Source organism: Poeciliopsis prolifica, unplaced genomic scaffold (genome assembly GCF_027474105.1).
Source record: "Poeciliopsis prolifica strain line A6 unplaced genomic scaffold, Auburn_PproV2 SCAFFOLD019, whole genome shotgun sequence".
NCBI lineage: Eukaryota > Metazoa > Chordata > Actinopteri > Cyprinodontiformes > Poeciliidae > Poeciliopsis > Poeciliopsis prolifica.
The window spans coordinates 7,334,572-7,349,162 of NW_026562394.1; the positions used below are offsets into that span (position 1 = coordinate 7,334,572).

The following is a 14,591-nucleotide window of genomic DNA, read 5'->3' on the forward strand; positions in this document are numbered from 1 at the left end:
GACACTTAAAAGTCTGTAAGCAAAATTGCCCTTCGAAAAAAAATAGAAAAAAGCCTGGCTGAGATGCATGTGCCTTTTGTCAACCGGTCGTTGGTAGAAAGAGAGAGACACGAGAAAAACAATCATGCAAATGGAAGTTATCCAGCTCGTTTTAATTTATCACGCGATTAATTGATTTATTGCTTATTGTGACAGGCTTAAACGCAGTCACTATATACTAAGTACTCTGAGCTCATACTCAATCCAATGTGATGTAATAGCTTCACCCGAGATGCTAAATGTCTCAGAGACAGCTTGAATCACAGATGATAAGATGAAGAGGGAGGAAAATTACTTTTTTTTCTTTTTTGCAACAAATATGTCATGTTTTTAGATCAATCAGCCCAAAAATCATTGAATTCAGTGACATTTTGAGTCGTACATCCCTTCAGTAGAGAAGATAGATCTGACAGAGCAAGTAAAAATGTAATTTTTGACATTTTTAGTCAAAAAAAAAATTGTAATGGACGATACACAAACAAGTGTAACAGCACGACTGCAGAGCTCAACCAGGTCCGACCCTCAAAAAAAGACCCCAAACACAAATACAGCGTCTCTTCAAAACAAGAGGACTTGTAAAGTTTTGAAGTAGAAACAGAAGTGAAAATAGCTCCTCTGTACCACCGGCGGTGGGATGAGGACAAACAAACAGCGCACATCTTTTAATTTCTCATCAACTTTCACCCCCCGCAGGTGAGGAGCACAACGTGCAGACAGACGTCTCCTCTGCCTGTCAGAGGCCTGCTGTAATGAACACGACGATCACAAAAAAAAACAAAAAAAACAGACGTCACCGCGAGATTTAGAAGAAAAGCTGACAAGCAGTTCGCTTCCCCCAATCTGCCGGATAAAACACACACACCCCAGCAGACGATACACACACCACAAAGAAAACTATTGTTTTTAATCTCCTTGTCACAGTTTATCAGCTCACTTTGATAGCACACACACACAGCCGCAGAGCTGGGAAAACAAACACTCTTCTGGTCTGCGCTCCTCAGGAGGGCTTTGCCGGCTCTCTGTTAACCCTCCGCCTATCTACACAAGAGTCGACCTGGAAACGGAACAAAGGATCCTCGCTTCACGTCACACACGCGCAGAAAAAGTCTTGGTTTTTCTTGCTCTGCCGCTGATATGTTCCCATTTTTCCAAAGCCGCATTGATCCCGACCGTGGCGTCTGCCTGTAAGCCATTAACCGGAGGCTGCAAGAGCTCCACTCCTGTCAATAAGGATTTAACCTCGCCAATGAATTCAGGCGCTAATCATGCCCAGGAAAATGCCTCATGCTGAGATTCCAATTACCTGCTCGATACTCGCAAGGACAGAGGTTATGTAAACAGGAGTGGAGTTAAGAAAGAAAAGACAAAAGAAACAATTATTGGTGCTTCTAATTAACACAGAGGAGGTAGAGGAGGCAGGAGACTCGGCACTTAGGAGGAGAAAAACGACGCAAACTTCACCAAACCCGACGCACAAACACTTTTTTGTGTTGCTTTTCTTGTGGCTTAACGCCTGAACAGACCGTGCTGCATTCAGGGGCCCACTTCGCGGTTAGGAGTGAAAATGTCGGCCTGAAAAGTCACATGTAGCCGTGAACAAATGACCTGTGTTAAGGAGGGGTAATTGTCTTTATACAGCAGCCTCTAAATCTCCCTGGCTGACTCGCCCATGTCATGCAGACTCTGGTTGCCTAGCAGCAGATGTCCTCGACTCCATTGTTTTGTTTTTTTTTCACCGACGAGAAACAAAAGTCAGCTCTTTTTTATATATATATATATTTTATTTCATGGCTCTGGTAATAGGCAGCACTATCAGCGACTGTCACACCTGACGAGGGATGCTGGGGGAAAAAACATTCGTCCTAAACAAACATGGAGTTGAAACATTTGTCCCCCGGGGACCAGAACCGAGTCGTCCGTTTCAGCAGAGGGCGGGCGCATGTGCGCGTCTTTGCTCACCTGACGCCATCTGCATGTATCCGGCCAGGGTGCAGATCCTCCGCTCGCAGCCTCCGCCCGGCAGGAAGATGGTGATGATGGCCAACAGGGAGCTGACCGCCAGCAGGGCGCAGCCTCCCGAGCACAGCACCGCGCTGGTCTGAGGGACACAACGAGACGACTTCATGTCAGAGAGAGGAAATCCCACCACATGTTCACCTGCTTCCCTACTGGAGTACACTCACAGGGCCTTACACTGCAAAAACACAAAGTCTTCAAAAGTATTTTCATCTAGCTTCTAGTACACTTGAAATAAGACTAAACAGACTTGCAAGCAAGTTTTCAGCAGAGAACGTGGGTTTGTTTTAAGTTCCTCAATTTCAGTAAAATGTAGCAATTCCACTGGAGGATTAGTAACTTTTTCACCAACTTTAAGGGATTATTTACTTAAAACAAACTTGCATATCTTGCTGAAAGGTTAGTTTCAAGTTATTTAAGATAAAAATTAGACAAATTCATTTTTTTGGCAGTGCATCGAAGTGTTGACACACTTTTATTCGCATCCTAACTGCAAACATCGACGTACTGAAACTCGACGACAGACAAAAGAGTCCAGTGACCTTTCACCTCAGTCTCGAGTTGTTTACAGCCTCCAACAGGCTCCATCCTTCTCCCTACCAACACTTACCAGCTTCCCTGTTTGTTGGAGTACAAAAGCATTGTCACAGCATGACGCTGCCACCACCGTGTTTTACAGTTTACAGACAGATTCTCTCACCAGCAGCTGTGAGCTCCTGGTCTCAGCTGCAGCTCATTTAATTAGTAGTATTAACAAAGAAAACTGGATTTTTCTGAGTCTAATCAGATAAACAAACATTGAAACGTCGTAAAACGTCATTTTATGTCCTATTCCATACATTTTACAATCACACACTACTTTGTGTAAATTTACCACATCAAATCCTCGTAAAGTGCAGTACAGTTTGACTTTCGAATGACAAAATGTTGAAAGTTCAAGCGCTGTGAATACTTTTTCCCTTGCTGTCCGTGTATGACAGTGTAGGCCACACACACCACAGCCGAAACATGTTTGGTTTTTAGATTTGTCAGATCACACAACGTCGCAGTCAGTCCTCCTTCCAGCCGTTACTCATTTTATCTCAGCTGGAAATCAGCCCTGAAACACCAAACAAGAGCTGCCTGTCCCTGTTCATTACACATTCGCTTAATCACTCACACACACACAGGCACACACACGCATACACACGTACCAGATGCGTACGGATACACGTATTCCAGATTTATATATTTAAAAGTTTTAGACATACAGTGCCTTAAAGTATTAATGAAACCATTAAACTGTTAAACACAAAGGAAGCTGTGATATTTTAATGGGTACTTCTTAAAATTAAATAATTTTCAAAATTGGTGTGATTTGATTTCACTAAAAAAAAACATAATATTTATCTGTTATCTATTTATTGTAAAGTCTTTATTGTCACGCCGAGCCTTGAGTTCGACATGCAGTATCATTTTCTTCCTACTCTGCTCTACTTTGCGTTGGTCCAAGAAGTTGTGGGTGTTCAATACTTTTATTTCTATGCTTTTTGGGTCAGTATTTAATTGCAATGTTTCCTTTTTTTTCTGTCTCATTTCAAGCTCTCGTCCATCTCACAGGAGCATCCACACTGATGCCGTCGCAGGTTCGATTCCCGGCGTGGTGGCCTGTGCCGCATGTTTTCCCGTTCTCTCTCTTTACCAACTTTCCTATCTTAGCACTTTGAAGTACAGGCCGCTGGCGCCACACAAAAAAATAATCATTTTCATAACATTGTATGAAAACACAGGTGATTAGCAAAGCGACGCCGGTAGGGGCGATTGGAGGGGAATGTCTAACATGCACAGGGGAATAACAGGCCTAAAACACGAGTCATTACGTGTGCCTGTGATCTGACTGACGCGAACGGAGGGAGGATAGGGAAGCTGAGCGATTTCCTCGGCTGACGGATTTAATTAGCTTTCTCTGGGTGGCTGGGAGGAAAGACGGAAATATGAAAATAAAGAACTGGTGGGACGCTGACGGCGACGATGATGATTGTGTTTTTGACCTTCATTCGTTACAGGTTGATAAATAGGTGCGCTCATCATCCCAAACACGTAAACAGAGCGCTTGCCCGCGTTGCGCAGGAGCTCGGCGAGGCGCTGAGTGCCTCGCCCTGCGGCACCTTGACCCCAACAATTAAGTAAGAGAGGACGGCGAGCGGAAAGAGAGAAACTCAGCAAGTCGTTTTATTGCATATCATTTCGAGAACCAATAAAGGTTTAATTTAATTCATATTTTATGCCTTCATTACAAAGCCCGGTGATTACTTCTTGTTCCTCCAGCAGCAGAGCGTCAGGTTTTCCTTGTGCAAAGAGTCATGTTCTTGCTGTAAAAGGTGAATGATATTATTGAAACAATTTTTTTTTTTTAACAAATTTGTAAAAATGTAAATGTCAAACTTTTTGGGAAGATTTCCAAATTTAAAAAAATGTTCAGTCAAACAACTTTTCCATCCAATCCTATTTCCCCTTTAAGATCAACATCATAATATAAAAATCATTGTTATTTAAACAGGGAACAGAGGAAACTGTGTTTCACAGTCACTGTGAAACACAGATTTACTAATATTTCAAACCAAAGACAAAATGATTACGGAGTTTAGCACCGTGGATTAACTGTTGGCCCACCTAGAACGATTAAAGTAGATTTTTCCAAGAAAATGTGGCTCATTATCTGAAAACTAAGATGTCTAAACATCTCCCAACATTTTCACTTCTAACATTATCCATCAGACAGTGGCTGAACGCTGAAAAGGATAAAACAGATCAATGTCGCAGCAAAAAGCCTGAATGTTGTTCCCATCTCTCACACTCAGCGCTAATGAACAACAAACATGATGTTGTAAGTACACTTCCTCTTACACGAACTTTGTCATTTTTCCTCTCGACACATTGAAACTACCCAACTTTGAGTCTTCCTCTCCCTGTAACTTCACATAAATGTAATGTAGGGTTTGCAGCTATTCTCATTCATGGTTTTGTGAGGATGTGGTGGAGAAAAGTCACAAATGCTGCCTGTTTATATGCTGCCAGAAGCAACACTGATAGTGACAGAGAGCTGGAAACGAACCTCCATTAGCAATCAGCGCTAACGTCGAGTTATTTAAGAAGCAAACACTGAACATGGCTACCCTAAGACGGTCTTCTGAACACCATCCAGCTATTTTTATCGTGTTTGACAACAGGAAGACAAAGTAGAGGCACCTAAAGATGGAGATTAGCCATAAATCTCTGAGGTTTTGTTCTGTCTTGCTAAAATGATATTCATGTATGCAGAAGAATGTCTCCTTTCTCTCCGCTGCTTGATCTTTGCATGCCTCGTGGGCTCAAAGAGTACAGCTACCTCCCACCCTGCTGTTCGCAATTCGCAGCCACACATTAGAGGCGCATCATGTCTCATCGAGCGGAGCAAAGGTTGAGAGAGGAAGACAGCCATCCTTCATTATATAAGGTGCAACTTAGGGGGGGGGAAGCGACGTAGTTGGCTGACAACTTTTAGCACAAAAACTCAGCATTTTAAACAGTTCTGGACATTTTTTTTTTAGATGAATAGAGATATGCTGTTTGTTTATCTTCTCCGTTTTTCATCCACTTCATTATCTTCTCCCAGTAACAGATTTATACACTTGACATTTTCCGTGCCATTTAAACACAACAACGGACGAATAAAGACCATCAGAGCACGACGCACAGCAAAAACAACGACGACACGCACACAGACACAGAAAAAAAAAAACACAGCAAGAATTTTAATTAATAAGACCCTAATCCATCAATTTCTAAAACTGTGACTGAGTGTGATTGGGCGGATAAGGCAGGGAGGAAAAAAATCCAGATAATCATAACGACTTCAACTTTATCAGAGCCAGACAGTAGCATTTAGGAGGCTCCTTCCTGCCCCCCCCCCTCAGATGCACTTGTTGTTCTGAGCGCAAGTTAATTTAGTAGTAAATGGGCTCCTAACAGCACTGGTCTTTTTCTAAATAGATTGTAATTATGTGTGAATAACTGGCTGAGCCACTGCGACGGCCAGCGCAAAAGAGGAAGGAGGAGAAACGGGGGAAATGTCTTCTTTTCTTCCTCCGAGTCTGAAAACTTACATTGGACATCAGTCCTCTGAGAGTGACTCAAAGTACCTTTCATTTATGACTTTGTGATGATTTAGAAAGCCAGATTAGAATAAATATAGCCAAATTACTTATCATTCACTGGTTTATTACATTGCATGGTTGTGACTAAAAGTCCCAGAAGAAAACTGCTGCATGCTCAGCTGTTCAGTGGAGAGTTTATCATTAAGCGAACGAGGAAACGGTAAACAGCATGAGGAAGCGCTTATTCACGTCATTTAATATGATAATGGAAGAGACGTAAAGCAAATTTATAGATTGTAACATGATTCAAAGCTGCATCACAGGAGCAGTTGTGTCAAGCTCTTCAAACTTCATCAGAGAGCGATTCGGTCAAATTCATGCTCCTGCTTTTTATTACCGTTATTGTGCCTGAGCTGCAAAACATGCAGAGGACATCAAAACGGAGAGCGGCGTTTTTAATTTGGTGTCATTAGTTGAGGGGTCTGCTGAGTCTCCGATGACAAAAACAACAAAAAGGAATCAAGAATAACTTTGAAATGTTGAATCGGAACGTTTTACCCAATACAGTTACTATTTGTCATCAAACTCGTTTCAGTGCAAAGTTCCTGTTTGTCCCATTGGGCCGACCAAAATGGTTTCACAACTTAACAGCACAAACATTAGATTGATGGACCAAAGTCTCAAATCGAACTCAAAATGTTCAGACTTGATTCAAAGTGACTGGATTCCTGTTGCGTTTGAGAAACGTGTATAAAAGCTTTATATGTACGATGGCGAGAATGGACTGGATGTTTTTATTTGAACATTTTTAGTAGGCCTCTGTGAGCCGTTGCTCCACAGGCGGTACTAAAAATCAAAGAATAGCAGGGGTGTGACGATACATCCAGCTCATGAGGTGTGCAGTATTAGGTTCATGAGACGAGGTTTCCACAACATTTATGGGAAAACTTACAGTCCACATTTCTCATTTTCCCAAGAACACAATCCATTTCAGATTCCAGTCGTACTATTTCAGGTCTTTAACTAGACAGACAAATTCAGAGCTCAAGGATTAGAGAAATTTAATTAAACCTGTCAGCAGCAGGTTGTGCACGGTATGCTCATTGTTCTTACAAATTAAGATTTAATGATTTCAGGAAAAGATAATTGTAGTACTTTTGCAAAAAACTTGATGGCAACACCGATTAGTCTAGTCACACTTTCCAGATTCCCTTTCTTTCCTTTTATCACAATTTTTCCACTAGCTTTAGCATCCTGGTAACAAATATAAATCAAGGGTGAGCGTCGAGGTCAGTGCAAAGCCCATCCAGGAGGCCAAATGCATCACTGGAGGGAATGGATCAATACATAAGATTCTACCAAATATTACTAAGCTGTGCTTTGCAATATTGTGACGACGACTGTGATTCTCTACATGGTGAAGCTCGATAACAAATCGTTAACAAGGGTATCCAAACCGCTGCCACATAAGTGACTTAAATGTTTTGGAGGATTCTTTAATGATTTCATAACTGAGGCAACAGTTTCTATGACTCAACAAACTGGGGCAAGTCAATAACTTCTTCATTTATTACTTCAGAATAAAAGTCCCCCATATCGATATCTCTCTCTGTCGCGTCAAGCTCCTTGGTTACAGACCAACAAGATTAATATTACAGAGTGGATGTTTACTCTTATATTCACTCAGTAAATTCACTTTCTATAGAGAGATCATATTTCTTTATGTTTGGATTCTGATTATGATGGCTGTTCCTTGCGCATTTGCATGTATGGAAATAAATAAAAAAAATAGATTAACTCGCTGAACTACACTGGTAACATAGTAACTACAGATCCAACAGGATCTGAAGTGATTCAGATTGTGTGTATAAAACGTCCATTCAGCTGCTTTGAGCAATAAAGGGACACTCTGAAAGGGATTGTTTGATTTCCAATTACACTAAGGAAGTCAGGGATTACATTGTACAGGCCAATGAAATTTCATTGTCTCCTCAATTGGGAGTTACAAGATGGAGATAGCAAGGCATGTCTCATTAAACACACTTTCCCCCTGTAAGCCTGGCCTGAAAGACTAAATGCTCCGGCACTCGGCTGTGGAAAATGGTTTCTGCTTTTTCCAAAGTGCCAGGCGGAGAGAGGAGAGCTTTAATGCTCAGTGTCAGCCCGTGACTATAACTCCTCCACTTTACAATTGAACGACTCGGCTTTTATGGAGGACGAGAGGTGAAACGGGCGCCCTGCAGACGGCTGTTGTTGCGCGTGTGTGTGTGTGAATGAGAGCGAGCAGAAAGGTGGGGCGGACCTGTGGCAAACATGTTCAGGTATGACATCTGCACCCGGCTGCTGTCTCTCCCTCTGCGCGCTCGCCTCGGCAGCCCGCATCCCTCATCAGCATTCAGAAGCGCAAGATCTTAAAAGCAACCCGCCTTCACACGTTCTGCCCGCAGGAGCCCATTAGAACCACAGCACTTCTTCCCAGAACATTTCTTCTCCAGCCACAACACACACACACACACACACACACACACACACACACACACACACACACACACACACACACACACACACACACACACACACACCGAGGAAATCAGTCAAGATTTCATCAGACTGCCAATTTTATCCGTACTTTTCTCCACTTTATCCCAATGTTATGTAACTTTATCCAACCCTTTCACTCAAAGCGCTAATACGTGAAAGCGAGACCGCTCAGGTCTCTAAATTAATGACCTGAATTATGCATCATCATCCTCATTGATCTTCGCGGGGAGGTGACTGGGAGACGGAGCCTCATTTGGAGAAGTGCGTCCGCGTGTGTGACGGCCGTTTGACTGGCTGACGGAGCCGTGTGTGTACAGGCTGAATGCGAGATGGAGAGGAGACAAATGAGAGGAGCGGAGAGCAGATTTATCACCTGACAAGTGGATGGAGTGTCCATTTATGCCTCAGGGACAGGCTGCAGATAGGAATTGACATTCAGAAGCACTTAGTAGGACATTGCCACACTTGCTCAACGAGTCACCCCCAATATTAGCATGCAAACACACGTACGCGCTGGAAGGATTTCTTTTATGCATGTGAACTTGTATGAGTCTGATGGAAAATGTCGTCCTAGAAGCTTATTTGCTCTTGTTGAACATTATTTTTAGTAGTTTAAATTTATCTTCCTGCTTTATGCTAACTAGTGGAGAGCTTAAAGCGCCATCACAATCTCGGAAACATAATTGATACATTGAGCGTGAAAGGATTACCGCATTTCTCAGCTTATCGTTCAGTGTGTTCATTCAACAAAGAAGGGAAGGAAGGCCAAGAGGTCAACAAACCCGAGTTCTTCAGCCTGCAACATTTATTGCCAAAGTAACAAAGGCCGTGGTTTTCCATCACAGAAAGCGCTTGGAGGTGATGGCCGCTCAAAGAGTGAGGTTGATATTCATCAGATTTAAATACAGGGGCATTGAGATATTGACAGCTGATCAGAAAATGTATTATTTTTGGTAGGTGGGCAGCAAAAAAACTCAAGAATATGATCATTTTTAGGTAAGTGAACAGCTCTCTTATTAAGTGGCTTTAATGAGTTATGGATATAAAAAAAACAAAGTCCTCAACAATGTGCATGAAGTTTGATTTCATTGTATATTGTTCAGATTTTTATTAGTCCTTATAATTCCTGATTGTGGAATTATAGTTTTGAGTTTGTCGGCTCCCGAAGCCAAACGAAACCAAAACTTCTCTTCACTGTTGGTGCAAAACTTCCCAGGACAGTGATTTCTTTTCCTGTCAAGTTACATTGAGTATTAAAACTTCTAAAACTGAAAAAGCAAAAAAAACAAACAAAAAAAAAGCAACGAAGAGGCAACATTCTCAGCACAAAGCCGCAGTATTTACAGGTTTTGTTAACGACGACTCTCAGTGTGAAGGAAGAAGACTCGAAGTCTTCAACTTTCAGTAGGAGTGAAATGTGAAGCCAGAAGCAGCCCCAAATATGTACAAAAGTATTAAAAAGAAGACGATTCTCTAATGAGGAATGTTTGCTGTTCATTAGAGCTTTTAAACTGAGTGAGACTTCAGTAGTTGACTGGAAGGCTTGGCACTTTTTTCTGCAACGAGCTTTGAACTCCTGTCGGTAAATGAGCTTTCTGGATTTGAAAATATTGCCAGCCAGCCAACCGGGAGGTGGGGCTGACTGCAAACCAAAGTCTGGAGTTAGTGACGCAAGTCGCAGTAACATCAATGATAATAATCACAGCTAAAAAATAATATGTTCCTAATATGAATGATTGCCTGTCAGACTAGAAATATATCATTCATATTTTGAATTCTGTTCAGTAAAGTTATGACAAAGAAACCAGCTAAGTTAGGTGTCAAAGCTTTAGATATAATTGCCGTGGTGTGTTGAAGTGGACACCGGTGCGGAGAGGCAGTGGTAGCGAGAGGTGATGAAAGTTAAATAAAGAGGATAAACAAAAACCTTACAAAAATCACAGGGAAACTTACAGCCAGCAGAGCGAACAGGAGGAACCAGCAAGGAGTGACTGAGAAAGACGTATTTATATTCTATATAGAGCTTGACGACTTCATCAAGAAACATATGCTGGTTGGAAACGAGTTGCAAAATGGTACAGAGGACAAACTGGGTGAACTAGGAGAACGAATCCAGCATTAACAAATAACAGCACATGAGGAATACAATACAACTGAAAGACTGAATTAAGGTGAAACAGAAACAAAGCTGATCTAATCAAAGGATGGAAATTAAGAAACAGAAAATAAAAACAATCCCTAATCATCTATTCAGCATATGTGCAACAAGTAAATATTCAAAATGACGTTTCTGCCCATTAAAAGTCAGACGAGCCGTTTGCGCGTTCTTACACGAGTAAGTTCACTGATTGCAAGCATGAACTTTGCGATTTCCACTCCACTCTGAGCCGAAAGAGCCGCTTGAAGCGGCATCCTGCTGTAACTTTGCAAAACTTTGCATCAGACTCCACTTGATTTTCTAATTGCGCAAGGCAGCTTTAAAGTCAAGATGCAGTGCTCTGGAGATGTGAGGAATTTTATCAAAGCATAACACTGAAATTAATAATTAACATTGTAGTGCTTAAATAATGAAAAACATGTGCTCCAGGGGGCTGATTTATGAGTCTCTGCACCATTTTCCCTGACCGAAAAAGAGAAACAAAATGTATTTCTGCTATGTTTAAAAGCCAAGCTGTGGTGTGAATCTAACTTTAATCACAAAGTTCACTGTTTTAGCCTCTTGTGTCACTCTTATCCTAAATGCTTCCTCCATCCCACACAAAGTCTGCAGAGCTTGGAACAGTGTCACTACCGCTTCTATAAAAACAAAAAGCTTCTGCAAATCTTCTGCTGATCAGCACCCTGAGCCTCAGTGAGCCCCTCGCTACTATAACGCTACCAGAGTTGTTTTTAGCATGGAGCCACAGAGAAAACTCCCCGCTGCAAAGCAACGCTTTAATGTAGCGCTGAGTCTTTGGCATCAGGTTGGGAAGCAAGAGTCAGATACTCCACATGCGTGAGACGCTATTAAACAGCAGAACGTTTTCATGCCTCACTTTGTTTCGACTGTTCCCTCGCGTGACGACGGGGAACGTTTGATTTGGATTCAGAACGGGAAGCTTTCTCAGGCCGGAATGACAAAACACTAACCCGTCGCTTCAGTTCTGGCTGAAACTGCAGGCCAGTCGACTTTGTAGCGCCTTACAAAAGTATTCACACTCCTTTAGGTCGCTCACGTTTTATCACAAGCTTTAGTGGAAAGACAGACGTGTTATATTTACCTTCCCTTTACAATAACACCCCTAAATAAAACCAGTTGCATTGACGTCAACTGCCTGGACAAAGTTTAATCTCAGTGTCAATCCAGATGTTCGGAGAAGGCCTGGAGAATATTAGCAAATTTCACCCTGAAAAATTGACGTTTATGTAATGAAATTTAAGGACAAGGTGAGTAACTCGGGCCTGTGCTTTGATTTTATACCTATTAATTTTGCTGCTTTTCTACTGTGTTTTATCTGTTGTCAAACTGCACTGTTTAATTGTTTTTTTCTATCTCTTTGTAATTGTTAACCACTGTGTTTGAAAGTGCATCGTAAATAAAGTTATTATTATTATTATTATTATAATTATTATTATTATTATTGTAGAGGTTGAGAGTGTGGGAGCTCGGCACATTTCAGCCGGTTAATCCGACCGGCTCACAGTGCTGCAGTGTCTCTGGCCCGGTTTCAGGTGCAGCTGCCTCACTGCCAGGTCACTAACCAGCACCTGCTCCACCACCTGGAGGCCAGCAGGACCTCACCTGTGGGCCCCGGGGTGATTCATAAACCCAAACAGTTGTTTGCTTTATAAATGAGCCAAAAGTGCACTGTGACCTGTCACTCTCAACAAGTTCTGGAAGCACCAGCTTTAATCAGGACCGACTATTTACGAGTTTGTTCGTATCCTCTCCTCCTCTTCAGTGCACAACGCAGGCAACTTAGGTAACGAGGAGGCAGAAAGGATGCACAGGCGCTCCGCATCCTGCAGGATTCTCATCCGTCACACGTAAAGGTGAAAAATTGCAGCCGAAATGTTTTCACACAAACAGCCCAGAAAATGGGGCAAAATTCACATGAAGCATCTACTATATCCTTGCTTTTTCTGTTTTTTTTTTTTTAAAGCCCCACAGAGTTTGACTGTAAATCAGCCCATGCCACGAAGAGCTGCCCGCGAATATAAACTGCCTGAGGTGAACTTGAAGCTTGCCAAAAAACTTTGGTAGGGCTCCGCTTCCCCAAACAGCCGGAGAAAAACATAAACCGCAGCTGTAGTTTCAGATGGGCTGCGATGCGGGATGGAGAAGCAGATGTGTGCTGGTGTGATCCCGGAGGACAGTCGGCTGTATGAAAAAACTCCTCAGGTAAAGTGTGGATAGACAGTGACTCATGAGGAGGAGAAGAGGAAAAGGAGATAAGGACTCGAAGGAGAACTTCTATTTTAGGCGATGCTCAGAGAAAAACAACAAAAATCTCCCCATCTATTGAGATCTTTTTTTTCTCTTTTTGTTTCAGAGGACAGCCTGAGTTAAAACCTTCCATAATCTGTAACGTTACACTACAAACATACGACGTATTTTATTGAGATTTTTATAACAAAGCAACACAAAGTAGAGCAGAAATCTGTAGTGAACTGAAACAAAATATGCTTTTATGTTCTCTTAAAAATAAAAATTCTAAAAAGTGGGGCATGCATTTGTTTTCAACATCTCTATGTCGATGCTTAGACTGTCACCTGCTGCAGTTACTGCAGGTCTTTACTGTGTCTCTTTACCAGATTTGCACGTCTTGCAACGAAATCTGTCTGATTTTGCCGTCCATGCAGAGGAAAAGCTTCCCTGCAGCATGATGCTGCCACCACCACCGTTCACCAGGGAGGTCCAATGTTCAGACTGATAAGGACTGGATTAAAAACTCCAGCCACAAAACTTCAAAATATGACAATTATACGCTTCTGTTATTGCTTCCTGCCATTCTTCCATAAGGCCAGAATTCTGGAATACACAGATGATTGTTGCAACCTTGTTTTCAACTTTTTCACATCAAGGTCTGAATCCTCAAACCAAACTTTCGTTTGTGTCGCTATCATTTTAAAGACATGAGCCATCAAAGGTCAACCAGCCAGTCCACATTTACAGAATCAAATCCATTTTGTGACAACCAGCTGCATTGCGGCTGCACAAGTCCGCAGCTCAAACATGCAAATTAATCGATAATAATTTTGGAGCCATCTTAAAAACATTTGTGCTTCACAAACCAGCGCGAATATGGCGCTGATGATTGATACCATATTTCATTTGATTTTGTAAATGTTGGTTGGAGGGGGTCTGGCTGACGTTTGGTGACCTCTGGAAACATTTATAAATATTTCTAAAATGGTAGTGGCGTGAATCAAATGTTTTATTTGACACCAATGTTGTTTAATTTGAAGGAAATGCAGGACTGACTCCACTCTTAACTCACACTCAGATTGAATTGTAATGTTGATTTTTATATTAAATTACATTCAGTTGTACATTTGAGGAACAAAATGTTTTTTTACCACATCACAGCATCTCTCTTGTCACAATCTACTTATTTCTCTTGCTCCTCTGATGACCAGTCGGCTCCCATTGGTCAGTTTTATGTGCGCCAAACCTGCCACCAGGGAGGCGTTATGCAAATGTGAGCCACTGTGATGTGGCTGTGTGAAAAAAAACACACCCCGGCAGCAGAGGAGCACGTTTGCTTGTGGAGCAAATATGAAACAGACTCATTGAAATGACTGTTTGTAGAAACTATTCATTAAGATCGTTTCCGTAACAAGGTTTCAATTGTGTAAGTTTTTTTTGTTTGTTTGTTTCATAGTAGTTTTCCACTATTT

At 41.9% G+C, this 14,591-nt stretch overlaps 1 protein-coding gene across 1 annotated transcript in view; it reads right to left on the bottom strand.

Moving 5' to 3' along the window:
• The window catches only part of LOC129368384 (LHFPL tetraspan subfamily member 7 protein), a 114,933-nt gene that overhangs the window by 77,035 nt on the left and 23,307 nt on the right, over window positions 1-14,591 (bottom strand). The window contains exon 2 of the mRNA XM_055043305.1: window positions 1,999-2,137. Coding sequence (XP_054899280.1) covers window positions 1,999-2,137 — 139 coding nt within the window. The remainder of the gene's footprint in view (window positions 1-1,998; window positions 2,138-14,591) is intronic.